Below are 20273 nucleotides of genomic sequence, written 5' to 3' on the forward strand. Positions count from 1 at the left end.
AGAAGATTGAGAGAATTGAATTTTCTAAATTAATTATTTATTGTTAATTTATATAATTTTTAATATTATTTTATTATAAATTTACATTGAATAATATTAATTTAATATTTATTTTTAAAGATTTTGAACAATATAAATTGTAAATGTATGAATTTTAAATTTAAGAGAAAAGTACTATAGAAATTTTCAGAAATATACAAATCTTTGATAAAAAACAATAATTTTGAAATCTCTTTAAGTGTTATTTCAATATGCATATAATAAATTTGGATCATATAATCAAGATATCGATAATCCAATATCTGTTGTTTCTTTAATATGAATTCATTCGTATCGAGATGAAATAACAATTGTGTTTTCAAACAATACTTCAGATAAACAATAATAAACTCGTTTTTATTCATATACTGCGCTGTTATTGCTTATTAGTATATCATATAAAACCAGTTCTTCTATTATCGTGTAACAATAAATACGTATATAAATAAATAAATAAATAAGTAAGTAAATAAATAAAAATATACATACGCGCGTTTGACCGAATTTTTGACTTTATTAAATATTAATATATTTCATCCAATACATCAAGAAATCAAAAGGGTTTGCAATTAAACATTATTGTTTACACAGTTATAAAATATATCATTTGCTCCCGATTATTAAATTTAAAAAATCAATTACATTTGTAAAATCACATGTGTTTTATGAAATTATATTATATTATAGTTATTTTCTTTTTGTTTCAATTCATTTGAATTAAATTTTGGGCATTATCTTTTTATAATATTATCGCAATTCAATACTCTCAATTTAATTAATTTTATCATGTAACGATTATTTTTATAAATAATATAAATAAGTTCATATGCATTAATATTGCGTACACGAGAGTAATAATATTTAAATGATTCCACACAGTTCAATTCTTTTTTTAGTACGCAATATTTATTAACGTATTTTCATTATGTCATGTATATTTATACAATATTTATATCATTTTTTGTACTAACATTTTTATAATATATATCATATTCGAATTAAATATTCCTTTTAATATTTTCATTAAATGAGCCTGATGTGCATACTGTGTTGCGCGCAGGGGAAAAAATATCAGATCACGCATTCTATGTCGCGCCAATCGATTCGAAAAGAGCAACCGACTGTATTCGGGCAATTTTCCGGGCGTTCACAGCGCGAAAACCGCCGGGCGTGCACGTCACAAAGCGCAAAATGTATAGAGCGTGCGCTGTCATGGAACGATACTGACGAAATAAGCGGACAGGTGCGGACGACTGGCCGATAACCCGATGACCCAGATACCTTCGATGATATTGATTAGGCCATTGAATGTCTGTGCAACCGCAAACGTCAAACGCGTCAGCACCTCGTACATCTTCCCCTCCGATCCTCCCCGGCCCCGACTTGACCGTCGTCCGACCCTTTGTCCTTCGCTCTCTCTACCATTACTTGATCTTGTATCCTTCGCACTTACCCGATTTCGCTTACCTGCCACACGCGATGTTCTTTCCCGTTACCTTCCACGACGAAATTGGATTTATGGCTTTATTTTCCTCCTTTGTGGACAACATTTATCGGCAGATTGCACGCCGAAAAAGCGCTGCTCCGTTATTACGACGAAATAATGGAGTCCATAGTCCCCTTCGTGTCGTAAACGAGAAACCTTAACACATATATACGATATTTTATAATAGATATTTTGATATTTTCTGCAAAAAAAGCTTGTGTTTTTGAAGATTAAAATTTAAAATGATCTCTATTAAAATATAGATGTTACATATTGGTAATTATTAAAGGATTGTTAAGTAGAACCTACTTTAAAAATCAATTAAAAAATGATTATATATATATTTCTTAAAAAATGATTATATATATATTTCTTTCTCTCTCGTTCCCTATTTACATACTTGCAAAGAGCAAAGACAAGTTTGTAAACAAGGTTGCAGAACGCAAAATCTATAATATTTCGACATTTTTTTAAAAAATCGTTACAATTTTGCGACAAGAATTATTTCGCGCGTTAAATGCGCCATGTTTATAATTATACGTACCACCACTGATGCGTCACACATATATTTCGTTTTTGCTCCTCTTTCGTCGCTCACTCCGATTGTACGCGATACATATTTCATTTCACGCACGTAACGCGATCGAGAGTGACGAGAATAGACACACTAAACAATTAAATAAACGGTAATTTACCTCTAATGTTCCGTGCCGTTCGACGTATCTGCGTACATGTAACAGCCGCCGCGACCGATTCATCCGAACTGAGGCGGAAAAACCCGAACGTGTCCGACGTCATGACGATGACGCATAGCGGCAAGGTCAGATCGCTACGCGCGCTCTTTCTTTACCTGTTGCGTTTGACAACACGCGCGTGTGTACAATTGTTCGGTTTGCTCCGAGAAACGGCAAAAGTGACAATTTAACGCGAGCTATTACGCATTGTTTGCAGAAGTGTTTCAAGAGTGTCGAGAGTATATTTCGAGAGTGTATTTCGGTGTTTAAAGTATGCGAAGTGGTTATTTTACGTATGCGTAATTATCGCTCGTGCATAATATAACCTAAAATTCAACCTAGAGAGTGAAGTTGACGCCGGCGCGGAAAATATTTATAATTACGAAGTGTGGCGGTACTGATTGCATAGTCGTCGTTAAACTGATATTATTATCGTCGTTAAATCGTCTTTTCGTTGAGTACTTTCAGAATAGAAATTATCTAACGTGCGTACGTCTAAATATCTAAATAAGGCTTGATTAAGGTTAATGTTTTCTGTTAAGATTAGATCCTTATAACAGTTAAATCTTTAAAAATTGATGAATGACAATTTTTGCGTCTGTTTTCATGATGCACATTTTATAAGAATGAATAGTTATTAGGATGCTTTTGTGATTAAAAGCTTTAATTATTTTGCATATTTATTTGATCTTATTATTTTTGACAGTGGATAATTATGCACATAAATTATGCACATTGTTATTTACTATGATAAATGTGCATAAAAATTATCAACAGTTTGGAACATAAATACGCCATATTGAAGATTTTGGAATATTTATTATTTAAATATGGCAGATTATCTTTCTGCTGAGCTTACAGCCACTTGCGCTGTACTTGGATACTTTGATGGAACTGATTACCATTTAGATAAAAATTGCTTAGGTAAAAATATTTAATTTATACATATATATGTTTAAAGGATTACAATTGAGAAAAATAATTAATTAAATATAATTAATTTATTGATAGATGTAATAAAAGATCTTATCAGATATCTCAGGAGAGATGATGATACGCATACTATAAGACGCTTTCTTGGTCAAACAAAATTACTTCAAACAGATCTTGTAAAGATTCTTATACATCATGTTAAATATACTGAACTTTGGGATGTTTTATTACGGTATGTAGTATTAATTATTAGCTGAGAAACATTGTGTATGAAAAAAATTATTCAACATTTCTTTTAAAATTTATTGTTTTTTTCCACGTAACAGATTACTTATTAATTTAACAAGTTCTGCATTTGTAATTTATAATGAGCAGATACCAACCGAGAAAACAACATATAGTTTGTATCAACAAATAAATTTACATTTACAAGATTATAAGGCAGCATTAACCGATGACAATGTATGGTTAACAGTAGCTGGGCGATTGGGAGGATTACTTAAGATTGTAAGTGGTAAAAATCTTTATGTTGTCTAATCAGTGCATATGTGTATGTATTGATATATATATATATATATATATATATATATATATATAGCGTATGTTATCTTATAGAGAATGTGTGTTATCCTATAGAATAATTTTTACTTTATAGGATAGTACAGAAAGGGAAGAGGAAAATGAATTAACAATTGAAAGAATACTTATTTTTATTAGAAATGTATTGCAAGTGCCACCTAATGATAATGATAAAAGAGGTGATAATGATGCTACTATTCATGATGAGGTGCGAATTGCTATATTAAAATAAATTTTTTACATATTTTGAAACATATAGTATATTGAATATTATTTTATGTTACAAAGAATTTTTCTTTTTAGATATTGTTTGCGTTTCATGCGTCAGGAATAGTGGATATACTGTTGTTTATTGTCAGTAATAATAAAGAACAGCAATATCACATGCAAATTTTAGAGGTATATAAAAATATATATCACATTTTATTTTCTTTTTATTTTTATATTTGAGAATAATTATGGAAATAATACTGTGTGTTATTTATAACAATTTAATATTTGAGAATAAAAAACGATATTATTTTCATATATATTTTTTTAGATTATATCTTTGATGTTACGTGAGCAAAATGCAAGCCAATTGGCTGCATCTGGTTTACAACGCAATACTGCCGAAAAAGAAAACGATGAGGCTAAACTTGTAGCCTTACGCAAAAAGGAATTGCACGAAAAGATGGACAAAGTAAAAAAATATGCCGGATCTAGGTGAGTTTATACCATACATTAAATAATTATTACGTTATTTGATTAATAAAGTTATATTAATAAAATAATAAGAAATAATAAGAAAATAATAAGAAATATTAATAAAAAATAATGAGATTATGAGAGAGAGAGAGAGAGAGAGAGAGAGATCTGTTGTGCAAGTTAAAAAGGAAAGAACCATTGTATATCTAAATTAAATATTTTTAAATTTGTAAGAAATTAAAAATATCTAGGGTATAAAACGGAGGGCGAAGGCATTTTTCTAAATAATATAATTGTTTAAAATAAATGCACAAGAAAAGGAAATATAAAATTTACTTGAATAATTGAAAAGATTTATCCTGATTGAATTGCTTTCAAAATTTAAAACAACTCTTTAAACATGCACTCTGTTCATGGATATTTTATTCGATATCAGTGCACGCGGAAAATGCTGTATAGAGTAAGAGCTTCATTTATACAGATTTATTTATACGTTAGCTATGTTATTCAGTTTTATGAAACACGGGAATTGTACGGAAATGTATGTTTCGCAAATAGCTACCACATAATTATCCTTTTAATGAGCGACTACAGCTAAAAGCACGCGATCGGAAAAATAGAATGACTAAAAAGCACCGATTGCTACTTGACGAACGCCTTTGCGGATTTTCGTGACGACGCGGCGATGCGATACGCGTATAATGAATATGACCTAGTTTTTAAAACAGGACTACCCGAAGCATGAATAGAAGCTTTTATCCACTTGTTGGAGAGAAGCGAGCCATATTCTTGTAACGAGCGCGCGTTCCAGAAGCCCGTGGATGCGCGCATCTCTCCCGTCTTTGCGAAAGGCTTTTTACGAGTTGAAAGGGACTGGAAGTCTCGATGAAAAGATCCCTTCGCCTTCCTCATGTTTTCTATCGATCGATGGAAAGATAATTTGATCGGAAAACGATAAAGCAGCGCCTAGCTGTGTCACGAACACAGATCTCCTTTTGATAGCAACAAGTAAATATAGTAACGAAATTGGATGGCTGTGTCATATACGCATTTATCGTAATACAATAATATATTGTATATATATATATATATATAATTTTAGCTTTTAAATTATTTTCTACATTATATTTTTTTTATATAAAATTTTTATTTTATTTATGATGATAAAATAAAATATTTATTTTATTTAAAATATTATTAAAATATTTATTTTATTATATATTTCAGATAATTATTATATATTTCTAATTTATGAGAAATTATTTTTATAAAAAATATTTTATTTGAAAAAATTGTTTTCGAAATTACAACTTTACAACATTACTTTTCTAAATAGAAATTAAAGAATTTAATTAATAGAAATTATAAATTATCATTTTAATTTTTTTTATAATGAAAAGTGCTCGTCTTCAGCAAACTTTTCGGAAAGTTAACTGCTTGTTTAAAAATATTTGAAGGAAAATGATGGATCAAGAAACTTGATTCCATCACTTTTCTTCAAATATTTTTAAGCAAAAAAAGATCAGAAAAAATGGAAGGGAGTGTGCATCTTCGTCATTTAGAAAACTGTCTGTTCTTGACAGCTGCCTTTTATTCCATTGATTGGATTTTCGGGAGTCATGGTTGAAATTGAATTTGAATGATCTGCTCCTTTTTGTAGTAGCCATTAGAGGGAACGTATTATTTTTCCTTTTCAACTTGTGCATAAAACCGAATGAGAAAGAGACGCGAAATCGAAACAAAATTTAATTTTTCATATTATAGACTTGTCCGATATTTTGTATATTCTAAGATATATATTTGCATTTTTTTTTAAATAATTTTGTTTGAAGAATAGATTTAATGTCTGAAAGTATATTTTTATTCAATTAATTAGACATTCACGATTTGGCGGTACTTACATTGTCCAAAATATGAAAGCAACTGGAGAAAATCAAATGATATGTCATAGACCGTATAAAAAAATCGAAACTCTGGAATTTGGTCATAATAAGGTAAATTTACAAAATCGATTAGTAATGCATGATTTTTCTTTATCTTGTTATGATTTTCGAAAGCAACTAAAATTTCAAAATAGTCTTAATTTTATATGAATTATATGAAGTGAAATTAGTAAATAAATAATTAAAAAAAGCATACGTATCTTCTATAACAGAAAAGAGTGAAACGACGCAAAGATAAAATGAGGGTACAGGACGCTAAAGTGGAACGTACATCTGTCCTCAGTGTACGACTTTTTCTAAAAGAATTTTGCGTGGAATTTCTTAGTGCAGCATACAATCCCGTAATGAAATTCGCCAGATCTTGTATCATTAATGTTACTCATGGTGAAGCATCCGAAATAACTTCTTATTTATGGGCTTTGCGTTTTTTTATGGAATTCAATCGCCATTACAAGTTTGAAGTGAAATACGTGAGGTAAATCTTGGCACTTTTTAACTTTCCTATAACAAAATTTACATTGTTGTCGAGTACATATTCCACTAAAAGACAGAAAACGAGACAGTTTCCGAACTCGTTTTACGCATCGTCGCTTTCTTTTGGATCTTGTCTAAAAGAGGTCTAAAGAATTTTTCTAACGTATACGAGATAAATCTAATTTTATAGTATGAAATAATATTTACAATAATTTTTAATGAAAATTATTAAATTGTCAATAAAGTTTTACAGAATATTGTTTCAATGTCGATGGCATATAAACATTTAATTATTTTTTCTTTTGTACTAAAATATATAAATTCTGTGATTTTATTTAGTCGAATTTTATTTACGATTCATTATTTGTAGAGCATCTAGCACCAACGTGTACAAAAAATATATATATATGTATTTCGATTAAATTTTAGTGATAGATTGTGAGATTTATATTGATATTTTTATAATCATAAGCATATAGAAAAGATTGTTTCAATTATATATATATATATATATATATATATATATATATATATTTGTTTTATTAATTTTATAAGTTTAAACTCTATTTTATATTATTAATAAAAATAATTATCTGTCGCAGTTTATTATTTTATTTTATTATTTATTGATCCATTAATTTATTAATTTATTATTTTTATTAGCGAAACGATATCTACAGAAGTATTTTATTTAGTACAAAGACAAATGGAACACTACTATGAGATGATGATAACTGATAAGAAAAAGATACCGCTTTGGTCTCGCAGATTGCATTTAGCATTGAAAGCATATCAGGTAGGAATTTGTACACAGATAATCAACATTGCATACGGTATATTTAGAAAAGTTGGTGAAAATATGTATCACATTTTAGGAGCTTCTTAATACTCTTATGGCAATGGATAAGAGCATAGATCGCGGTGTCAAAGAATCCAGCAAAATAATTAAAAACAACATCTTTTATGTTCCGGAATATCGGGAAACGATACTCTCTCAGTTTTTGTGTTTCGATGAGACTAAAATGTCACGGTAAGTGAATAAGCACATAAAAAATGAACAAAATCTCATGCAGAAAATTTTGCAAGAAAGAATAATTTAAAAAATTATCTTAAAAGCAGAAAAAAACAAGACTTAAATTATATCTCATTATAACTTTTATAATCGGTAACTATTCCTATTTAATTCGATAGAATAAACCGCGAATCTGTCGTGAATTTTCAGCAAATCGTAATAAAAATAATGCAAGTATCGCGAAAAGTTACGCGATGCGTCACCGAACAATCGCATCTATACCGGACGAATCCGCGTCGCGTCTTGTGGAGAGAGAAAGAACTCTTTACCAAAAGTTTTATCTACCGCAGACAGATTGATTCACTTTCGGATCAATCGGTTCGACCAGCTAGGAAGCTACTCGGGCTGCCTCCGACGCCATTTCGACTATTTCTCTTCTTCGGCTGGGTCTCTTCGCTAGCTTCTCGTACACACCCGCCCCGTTTCTTCCTCCCTTCTGCGCGATTCCTTGGCGGAATAAACAACTTTTATCGACCTTCCGGCCGGCGAAATGGGAAAAGGCGGTGGGCGTTCAACTTGCTACGAGTTTGACGGGTTTTGCGCGGATTTCCACGACGGAAATGTAAGGGCGGCGCGACGTACCGCAATGCCACGTTGCTGCTACTTTGACGTTATACGGCAATGCTGACGAAAACAGGACGACGTCAAACTTTGGTTTTCATAGTAGTAACGTTACCGGAACTAAATTGACAAATTAATGCGCGGGTAACGAGATTAAATTAATTTCTTGTCACAAGGAAAGAGAAGACGGTTTAAGTTTATCGTTATTCTTATAATACATATATATTTATATACATATAATTATACACATACATAGAATTATTTATATAAATATGTGCATTATATTTTTAGGCAATACTTAGTGGATCTTGTCACGACTGTTCATATATTTTTGAAAATGCTCGAACATTTTTGCCAGAAAGGTCAACGACACCTCATGGTTCAACAAACAAAGCCAAAGCGAAAAAAAGCTAAAAGACAAAAAAGTAAGATTTATTTATATAGTGATCGTTGAAAAATGTTTAGAAAAATATAAGTTAAATTTGATAGTGAAAAAATTGTTTAAGCAGAACCTGCTCATCAGAGGATTGTAACTCCGGTTCCTACTTTGGAAGAACGTTGGGACATTATTAGTTCTGAATTATCTGCTGTAATGCAAGATGGTATCATACCAGAAGTGGTGCCATTTGATGCAACCTTAGATATGCCTATTGACGATCAGAAGTACGTAGATTTATATGATAGATATAACTGAAATAATTTATGTTACTCTCAATTATTACGTTATTATTGATATTTTTAAAGTGCAATTGAAACTATGCGTCTATGTTTTATGTTTTTCTTATTTAGTTTTATTTATTTTTATTTATTTTTATTTATTCTTATATTTTTCTTATTTAGATCAGATGCTATGAAGAAAATACAGAAATTAATGCGACAGAGCAACTTGGAACAGGCGCTTGGTCTCTTACGTACTGCAAGGTAACATATTTATTTGTTTTAAAAAACCGGATGCTGAAAAGTAATTCGTTTCATGAAACTTTTTATGCCGAAGTGACAATGTCGCTTATTGTTATTTATTTTGAAAGTCAATTTTACATCTAAACCGTCAACAGGGAATGCAACGAAATTCTAACAAACAATTTTAATTTTCTTACTGCTTTATTGGAATAAAATATACGAGAAATTATTTAAACTATACGAAAAATTACATGTAATTTTCAGTCTATACTACATTAAATTTAATACACCGCGTTAAATACATTTTTATGAAAATTTTATTGGTTCTGTCGCGATAAAAAATTCGCTTTTATATAGGGTGCTTTTGTACAGTGTACTTATGTTTCCATATTTTATTTTTTATTTTTAATTTATTAATTTTTAATTCATATTAATATTTTAGATTAATATGAAGGGACCTTTATTTTGTTCCTTTTTTTTCATATATTTTGTTGCGATTTTTATAGCGAAATATAATAAATTTTCCAACGATACAAAAGATAATCTCAAGGTAATATTAATTATGGAAGTTTTGAGAACTTTATTTTAAAAAAATGTTTATTACGTTAGGACTGGACAGTCAGTAAGAACTGGAATTTATTCATAAACTCGAATGTTTACTTGGAACTAAAGAAGATACAATATACATAAAATATATAATTTTACGAGATAATAATACAGTTTTTAATCATATAACAATTATAATTTGACATTCTCTTACGTATATTGTATGATATAAAATAAGTTTCGCAATTGGATTACTTCTGCTTAAGAGAAATTAATGGCGACTTTAAAAACTTTGACAAAGAAATTCTTAATGAAAAACTTTGTATAATTATCTCGCAACTCTTATGGAGATTATATTTTATTACAATTCTGTTAATATAATACATATTAATTATACTTATCGATCTGTTGGAATTTTTTTCGGTTTTGTGCACCGACCAGTCATACGGCCAATTAACTGGCGAAAAGCCAGGCGTTTGCACTGCGGCGGATATTTACATTACATTAAATCTGAAAGGGATCTGCCGCGCTCTCTTGTAACGCGCGTCGGTATACACCGGTTCACCGAGGTGAACGGGTACCCAACCAACTCTTTGAAGTGTTCCACCTCTAAATGTGCCTATGAGTCATGTCCCTCCGTCAACTTGTTTCTGCGTTCCACCTCGTCAAACCTTCTCGCTCTAAGGCTTAATCGCCGCTTCCGCGAGATTCGATACACCCTCGTTGATAAACTCGTCGACGTGTAAATAGATTTCTCTTTACGTCTCTTCATCTCAAAGCTTTTTCGCAAAGCTCTATGCTAAACGCAGATTCGCGCAACCATCGCGAACATTTCGAGCTCTATTTTTTTTTAATAAAAAATATTTGCAAATATTTGCAAATACCATTGAAGAATAACGTTCACAATGTGAAACGAGAGCTTGCCAAACTTTAACTACTGACCTTTCTCAAAATAATATATAGTTGCATTATAAAATATAATTTCAACTGAAAATATATGATACGTAATGTTATAAATCTTTAATTTTATTAGTTCTGTCAGATTAGAGTACCATATAACCGTGGAAGTAGAAGCGGTTTTTATCGTCGCTGCCTTCTTCTATCATAAAGCTATGAAATTATAGTCCTTCCCGTGATTTTTCTTTACGCGGTATCGTCGTTGCGAACTACTTTGGGAGATTGTACGTAATATTCTATCGTCCATTTTATAGTGGGGAGTAATGTTTACTATGGCCGGTACACAATGGGAGTCTGCAGGATCATGCCGACCTTGTGCACACAAGGGGATAAAAGTAGCAGACTGTTGACTACGTCATATATAGACTATGTCTGGGCCTAGACAATATTATTAATAAGACACTTATGGCAGTACGTAGGTACGTAAGGCAAACAGTCTAATATCTCCTATCCTTTTCGCGTACACGTCTTGGTTTCGCGATTACGAATAGTGCTTCTGGTAATCGTGTTTCGTTTGCCTAGCAAATATTCCGTCGTCTGGCTACTGATTTTGAACCTCCTAATTTTCCACTTGCACTGTTTACATTGCATCCTTTTACAGTGATTTTAATCTTTAAAAATCGCATAATTAAAAAAGAATACAGAGAATGATTTTGACGAGACGAATTGTATCGATTTAGCATTTCTTTCTTTTTGTTCCTTATGTGAATAAGTACTGCAGTAATTATTTTATCGATCATCAAAAGAAATCGTTAGCTTTCTTTTGTTTTTCTATTTACTTTGAAACATTGATTCGCAATTAATGTGCAGAAACAGATTCTTAGATTTATTCGCAGGAATATTGAAAATATATAGATTGTTTCTAAGATGACATTACATTCTTTGAAGACCTTTTCCGCGACAATTTAATATTAAAAATCACGAAGAGTGAAGCTGATTTATTACTTTGCCAAGCATAAGAATGAACGTGTCGAAATTATCCATTTCGTGTCTGGCAAAGCGGTATCGGCTTGTATGTCGGAACGTTCGAGTCGAGAGATGACGACGACGACGACGACGACGGCGACAACGACGACGACGACGACGACGACGACGACGACGACGACGACGACGACGACGACGACGACGACGACGATGACGACGACGACGGGCACAGCGCGTCTGAGAGATTCCATTGTCACGGAACTTCAAATCGGGGGATAATGGGAATTGTATGCTGCTGAATTTCTATTCAGGCAGCCAGCAGCCGCGCCATACGAGCCACTTCTTCCGCTCGGAGGACAGCACCCTTCCTCTTCTTTTGCGTTTTCACCCTCGCGTTTGCTTATTGGATTCATCTCTAGCGGGGAAATTTTCGGAAAGCTTTCGAAGGTGGATTAGACTTCCTTGACCCGCAATTCTGAAATGTCGTATATGGCATTAACTAACTATAAAATGATAAAATCACATTTCTTATTGTTAGATAGAATCTCGAATTAAAAGTAATTGAATGAACATTTTTTATAAATCGAGCTTTGATTCATAAGTCGATAAATTATCGAGAAATTATTCATTCAATTTAAATAAACGTTACTTGAATAAAATTTTCATTCCAGTCCGATTTTAAGTTTCATTTAATTTGATATATTTGAAAGTATTATGATAAGTCAAATGACTTTGATCAACATTCTTTCAATCTAACGATTTTTGTCTTAGATTAAAAGAAGAAATTCCTTTCTAATGGAGAAAAAAATTCGTTTTATATACGGCAGTTACGATTCATTCGATGTGTGGATTACCTCTCTGCTCGTGTATAAACGAGAAGGGATCATGTCCGGGACTTGAATCCGATCGGAATCGTATATTGTAAAACGTACGAATGTGTGTCGTGTCTATACGCATAAAACGAAACACATTGTTCATATACATGTGTCTGCGTTAGAATCGTCCGTACGTTTCGCTTTTATATGGTAGAATTGCAACTAAGTGCGATTTCGTGTCAAGTGACCAAATCCAATTCTCGGATTTTAATGCGATTCTGGCGCTATTAGGATGACAGAAAATAGAAATGATTTTCATTACCAATCGTGCAGCGACAATAGAATAAAATAGAAAAGATTTTTATTGTCACTTTTTTACTATTGAAAGATTATAATTATATCATAGAAGTATAGAAAAATTTTTCATGTAATATAATTTTTATGTATTTTCTCTCGCAATTCTTTGGTTTTTGTATGTTCCAAATTATATATTTTCAATTATAAAATTTACATTTTTCTATTTTATGATAGTTTTTTGTAATTGCAAATTTAGAGAGAAGTAAAAGTTATTTTTATAAAAGATAACATTTTATATAACAGAGATAAACAGAAAATTTTATATATATATATGTGTGTGTGTGTATGTATACACAATATAATATTTATTTCAAAAATGAATTTAAAATTAGATGACAATGTAAATTTTTTCTTTTCCTGGAAATGTATATAATTAGAAAATGAATAGATTTTTTTTAGTGAAAATCTAAAGAAAATAAAGTGATATTTGAAAGCTATTTCGCCATGTAATACAAGGTTAAAAGTGTTTCATCATTAGTTATATTCTTTTTCGGAATGTTTCTGCAGACGTGACTTCACCCTTGTCCTTTAGTCACGTTCGCGCATGAGCAGCTGTTTCCTTTTTTCTAAGTTCCTCTAAAGCATACAAGCTATGTTGGACTTGTTAAACCAAGTTTTCCTATTTATCTTAGATGCAACTTTTTTGTAACAAAAATATTAAAAAATCAAAAATTTATGAGCGATAAAAAAATAATTACTTAGAAAAAATTAAATAAAGAATTATAAAAAATTTTAACAAATTGTAATTACAATAAAATTAATTTTTCTTGTATTGAAATATGTAATTCATACGATTTTCAAGTATTTTAACTTAATGAGAATTTGATAAAATTTTTTTTTTCAAACTATTATGTTAAATTTTTGCTTCAAATGTATGAAGTGAATTTAAATAGATTGAAGCTGCTTTCATCTTTGAAAATTTTACTGCCCTCACACTTGCTCTTTCCTTTGTGCGATATTGGCGATAGTACTTTTCGCATTGTGACCCTAAGATGTAAAGAGGATGCATGTGTGTCGGCATCAATGATAGACTAGCGTAGGTCAACTAAGGGTGGACGAAGAATGAAGGTGAGCTGTGAGTACTTGACGCAAGTAGCTCGATGTTGATGTAGATCGTGGTGAGATTTTCATGCTCAAAGGAACCTTCTACGAGACTCGTTGAGTTTGTCACTCGAATTTCTCATCGCGTCGTTTTTCAGCGATACTTGAACGAATTTCTAATCTAATCATGTCCAATTCTTTTCTAATCGTGTGACTCGAAATAATGAACTTGTTTTATTTAATTACATCGATCTTATTTTCTTACAGTTGACGAATCAATTATTATTCTCGTATGATATTATATATGATTTATATTAGATGATATATATGATTTATATTATGATATTTATATTATTTATATTAGAAATTTATTAAATGATTTTTTTGAAATGCATTTTGGAAAGAATAATGTTATACATTGCAATTCTTAAAAATTTTTACAAGAAGGGAAAGAATTTTGCCTAATTTTATCAGCGTTAGAATTTGCAATTTTATTTTCTAAACATTATTTTTTGTTTTAGTCGTGACAATAGTTCTTTCTGAAATGCGATATAGTTAATATTTGATTCATAAAATGCACATAAAATACAAGTTATAAATAATATAATATTCAATATATGATATCATATAATTCGAAACTTTATGAAACATGAAAGTTTTGCAATTTTACTGTGAATTATGTTAACGCTACGATATGTTATATTGCTGTATATTATAGTGTAATGTATATTATGTATATTACAGTGCATTAAAAGCTGTTTCCTCTTAAGATCGTTTAACATCATGTTATTAAGCCGTTGTTTCGAATTTTTCGTTTTAACATTAATTCTATTATACATTAGCATTGTTGTCATTAGCATTGTTGTCATTATACATTAAAAATAAATATTTGAATCAAATTGTTATAGAGTAATCTGGCCCGAGAATGACTGCTTTGGAAGAACGGATATACCTCCCGAGGAAGAATTTCTAGCTCTTCGAGAAATTTTCTTTGCGGATCTGGGCGGTGAGTAATCTTCAAAATTTCTTTTTTGATTTCATATTTAGGATTTAAAAACGTTTGGCGCTTCTCTCTCAGTGCCGTTTTTATAATACAATTATTTTAATAAAATCCGTGATAGTAAGCGGAAAACGAAACATCATATATTGACAATCTCCGATAACTCGTCTGAAATAAAGTTAAAACTTGGTCCTTTCAAAGTATAGGTCATTAACATTTTTTACTTTCTTGAGAATTGCCAGTGCAACTTCTATCACGAGAAACTTATATCCTCTTTGCATACGTAACCCTGTGAGAAAAGAGTAGTTCCTGTTTTGCGTCCGCCTAATTATAAAGAGCAAAGTCTGTTATTAGGTTAAAGCACGAAAGTAATGAGCTGTTTTCCTTCCTTTACGGAGAAGAGTTCGTTACGTCTGCTAATTTATTGAATTATGAAGTTTACTCAAAAACATTTGGAAGAAAAGTGAGCGCGCCGAATATACGCGAGATGTAATAACATCATGTATTTTATGTTAAGAAAGTATCAAAGGGGGAAAAGAAAGATATATAAATACATAAATTCATTCAAGGTGCTCTTCCCTTGCAGGGACGATTTGTAATAACTGGCGCGTATATCATGACGCAAATTTAATTAAACGCGCCGTTGGTATTCATTTCACGCGTCTAATTTATGTGTGAATAACTACGCTATTCAGTACCGAGATTTCGCGACGATCCGGGCCCGCCACGTATTTATCTCTGTTTATTACCAACACAATAATAGCTGCTGTAGACGTTTTAAATCCTTTAATTTTGTTGTTATGCTACTACAAATAAAAGCGGTTTATTTTAATGAAAAAAATTATTGTGTTGTGTTTGTGTGCATGTGTGTATGTGTCTTTTTTAAATTAAATTATTTAAATAAATTAATTTAAATTTCTTCTTTATCATTATATGTAAAATTTGAACCATTTTATTTTATAAAAGCCATTTTTGTGTATTATTGAACATTATTGAACATACAGGTTGAGATAAAGCACACACACACACACACACACAAATTAGATTCTTTTTCATAATGAAAGCTTTTTGGCAAAAAAACAATTTAAGTTTATTATATTATATTTTATTATTTTATTTTATTTTATATGTATTTTTTTAATATGTATTTTTTAACAAAATTTAGAGACGTCTCTTTTTCTCTCTATTTATTATGAATATATTATAGTAATGTCTCATTATACGGTTGTCGATCACGCATTCAATTTCTTTTTGTCGCATTTCACAATATATGGATTAAAATTCACATTACATACACTGAATTTCACAGCTTATAACATTATGATTATAGCTGTCATGTACATCTCGTTATATATATATACATATATATAGATGTGACAGCAGGCTGTCATTCATGTGTAGGCGTCATGCATTATTTACTCAGAGAATATTTATATAAAATATTTCTCTCACACTCAGTTCTAAAATATATATCTGTTTTATTTCACGATGTAAATAGTTTGAGATCTATTATCTCCACTATCATAATTTTACCCGTAATCCTTACGTCATCTGAAACATTTATTTTTTTCCTAGACAAAAGATTCTCAAAAATTCTTTTTTTATGCACTTTTAAATTCACTTTAGTTGATTGACTTGTGAAATTTGGAAATTATTTATATAAATATTTGATGATAACAAAAATTTGGTATCTATATGTATGGTAATTATTTTCAAAACTAAACACGCTAAAAATATCAATTTTATCAAGAAATTCATAAAGATGTAGATTGCTAAGATCTTCGAAATGCTCTATATTTAATTATTTTTATAAAAAAGTATCTTTATTATATATATGTAGTAGATAATGATAATTTTCATCTATTATTATAAACACGATAACAAATAATTTCAAGATGCTAATGAAAGGAATCATTTATATAGATGCATTTAAATATTTTAGTGTCTATATGGCGCAATATGTGTACAGATTTTGTCGGAGGGAAACGGAATCATAGTCGATCCGAAGTGCACATTGGCTTCATCGATTGGAGTTTGTTTTTTCGTTTCAGTTGCTTCCGCACACACTTTACGCGTCTGGATGGCTATACTTGCTCGATCGTATCCTGATAGTTTTGCATAAACTATATATAATAGAGTATCTGTTTCGCGTTGATAAAGCACATTGCGGAAATGGTGAGTGTGCTTTGCGAAACAAGCTTTTCCTAGCTAATACTACGTTTACATCGAGAAATATGAAAATTATTAAAATATGTTTAATATATACTGAGAAAAAAGTTGTTAATTTGACTAAACCATTTAACTAAATTATTATTTTTTTAATTGAATTATTTAACTATTTAAATTAAATAATACATATTAAATCTAGCATGACATCTATTTAATTTAAATATTTAAATATTTTAATTAATTAAAAATTAATTTAATTAATTAAAAAAATAATAATTTAGTTAAATGATTTGGTCAAGTTAACAACTTTTTTTTCTCAGTGTACTTACATACACAATATACGCATAAATATTTATATATCATTATTACAACTTTTTGGTTTCATAATTGAAATCGAATGTAAAAAAATCTTATGAACAATCTCTTTCTATGAAAATTAATTTTTTGCTTTTAAATCCTGCTCGATATTAGATTGAAATAACGATGGCAATCTTGCTTATAATATCATATTTTGAGTCAACAACTTGGACAATTAAATATTCTTCGAATAAACTGCTTCTCTTAAACTTGTTAAAGATTTCTGTAGAAAATAACTTCGACGACTTCGTCAGACAGGTCAGATCGCGAGAACAAACGATTATTTGTCATCCGTGACAAGGATACTTCATCAACAGCATTTATAAATAATCGCGATCGATATTGAGGAGGTTGCCTAGCATACCGAAAGGTTTTACTTATTCATGTCTGTCTGCGAGTAGAATGGTACTGTACAGCCATGTATAAAGTATACGTTTCATCGACTTACTCGGACTGAAGTATGAGAATAGGATGTAGAGGAAGATGTGCGCTTGGGCGCGATTTTTCTCTTCTCCTCGCTCGATTCCAACTTGTTAGACCGAATGGGTGATGGATGCTCGCGTAGAGTCAGCCCATGTGTTCTTTTCTCCTCTAAGTCGAAGGTTTGATGAATGAAGGTCGAATTGAAAAGTCTTGGAACGGTGAAGCGCAGTGACGAAATTTGCATGCCAAGATCGTACGAGCGATTTTTCCTTTACGTTTATTCCATTTGTACATGTTTAACTAATGCATTTTAACATCAAACTTTTCTTCTCCTTATATTTATTCATATCTATGATTCTTCTATTATTTCAATAAAAATAAAATTAATTTTTACTATAAAAAGTATATATTAAATTTTAACATAAAAATTATTTCATTTATATTTCAGGAGAATATTTTATTACAAGAATGTAGCGCTGATACGTTCATATGATTTCTTAAATTTTGCAAATACGAAGTTTTTTCACCGTTCCTCGTCATTGAATTTGTACTACTATAATAATTTTGCTTATTTACGTAATACGGAAGAAAGTCATCTCTAATATTTCCTGGAAATGTACCGTGTATCTAAAATACGTAGATTGGCGGCGCCGGATTTTGACTATATGTCGAGGAAGTAGAGAAGTAGCTTCGAGAGGTATGAAAGAACTTTTATCGGGGTGAAAACTTCGTCTTCCTTGCGAGCGGTGTGAAACCATAGGAACGAACGAGAATTATTTAGTACAAGACGCAGGGTAAACAACAGATCTACTACCAACATTTGTTCCGAGTTTTATTCCTTTTTTTGCGCTTCTCTCTGAAACGACCTCCGACTATCTCTCCTCTTAGCAGAAATGTTATCGGAAAATGTGCATTATTTGCAATCAGCTTACACTTTGCGCTGCTTATCGATTGGAATTGAAGTTAATGCGTAATAACGGATTGACATTTAAGGTGCAAATCCTACAAACTTATATATCTGAATCCTTTACAGAGGCACTAAATTCAATTGACTACATATTTTTTTTCGCATTATATTTTCGCATTGTGGCATTATTCTTTTTATTTCACCGGGCAACGTAGGTGAACAATAATCAGATTGAATCGACGTTCCGGGGGATTTGAAGCAAAGCGAGAGCTGATATTTACATCCTACGTTTACTCGAGCGATCGCTACCATATGTTTGCATTCTCGTAATGTCCTTCCTCTTTCCAGGACATCGGTCCGTGAGATAGTTCGGCCAAAATCGGTCCGCCACGTTCGCTTTTCTCCGATCAAATTGCGATGCATCGTGTTACCTCTTGCGATTTCGGAGTAAGCCAATGTCTTCTACCGTTGGATTTGCTGATTTTATATAAGATTTTTTTTTCTTTTATTTTTATATATTTCGTAAAATGTCGGTATTTTTAAAAGTACATCAATTTTCTTTCAAATCTGTAATTTCTCTCTTGGAAGAAAAGTCATTTGTGAAAAAAGTTTCTTTTATTATCTAGTGGTATATAATTTTATTTTATTATCCAGTAGTATATTTATCGAAATATTTTTAAAATTTGCCTTTTTGAAAATCTTCATGTTATAACAATGTTATGATTATATCATTATGTTAATTATTAATTAAATATTAAATCATTAATTACAATGGTTACTAATTTACTCACATCTGTTTGCTATTTTATGAATAGTATGGCATCTTCCAGAAAATAAATATTTTATACGAATTTAAAAATTCCTCAAACGACTTTCTTGTGAAGAGATATAAACGCTTGTACTCGAGTAACACCCAAGTATTGAGTGGAGCGTTCAGAGGGTGCTTCAGCTCGACATTTAACGGCGTTCCGGTATCGAGGAGACAACCGCGGCGCGTTAATGTTTCTTTTTTGTCATGTTCTCTTTCTCCTGCCAACGATATGATAGCCTCTTCCCTAACGACGCATAACCATTAATATGCAAAAGCGGTACTCAACGAGTTCATTCATTTCATCATGTTTTCCCCTATCGCTCGTTCTCCCTTTCCCTTTCTTCATTGGCGGTAGATATTTTATCTTTGCCATTCTTGTTCGGATATACCTTGGGAGATATTCATGTGAAATATATCCGCTGGCTTTTCTTTCTTCCGGTTCTCTAGAGCCATCGTGAAAAGAATCAGTAGTTAAAAAAAAAAGAAAGATAACCAAAAGAGGGAAGATAAACGTCAACTCTGAGCTCTATCTGAAGCTGTTATAGCTATACAAATGAT

The 20273-nt window shown here is 30.9% G+C and overlaps 1 protein-coding gene across 3 annotated transcripts in view; it reads left to right on the forward strand.

Annotated features, from left to right (window-relative positions):
* Positions 1–2387: 2387 nt before the first annotated feature.
* Positions 2388–20273, forward strand: part of LOC105248876 (protein timeless homolog) — a 98422-nt gene continuing 80536 nt past the window's right edge. For all 3 annotated transcript variants that reach the window (XR_003123094.1, XM_011253914.3, XM_025410590.1), the window contains exons 1-15: positions 2388–2744; positions 2966–3183; positions 3271–3424; positions 3519–3699; positions 3848–3979; positions 4075–4170; positions 4313–4476; positions 6335–6452; positions 6614–6876; positions 7539–7671; positions 7751–7905; positions 8800–8933; positions 9018–9171; positions 9349–9429; positions 14957–15054. Coding sequence is in view for 2 of the 3 variants with exons in the window: in XM_011253914.3 (XP_011252216.2) it covers positions 3090–3183; positions 3271–3424; positions 3519–3699; positions 3848–3979; positions 4075–4170; positions 4313–4476; positions 6335–6452; positions 6614–6876; positions 7539–7671; positions 7751–7905; positions 8800–8933; positions 9018–9171; positions 9349–9429; positions 14957–15054 (1957 nt within the window). In the remaining variant the exon portion in view is untranslated. The remainder of the gene's footprint in view (positions 2745–2965; positions 3184–3270; positions 3425–3518; positions 3700–3847; positions 3980–4074; positions 4171–4312; positions 4477–6334; positions 6453–6613; positions 6877–7538; positions 7672–7750; positions 7906–8799; positions 8934–9017; positions 9172–9348; positions 9430–14956; positions 15055–20273) is intronic.

Source organism: Camponotus floridanus, unplaced genomic scaffold (assembly GCF_003227725.1).
Source record: "Camponotus floridanus strain SB8 unplaced genomic scaffold, Cflo_v7.5 scaffold33, whole genome shotgun sequence".
Classification (NCBI taxonomy): domain Eukaryota; kingdom Metazoa; phylum Arthropoda; class Insecta; order Hymenoptera; family Formicidae; genus Camponotus; species Camponotus floridanus.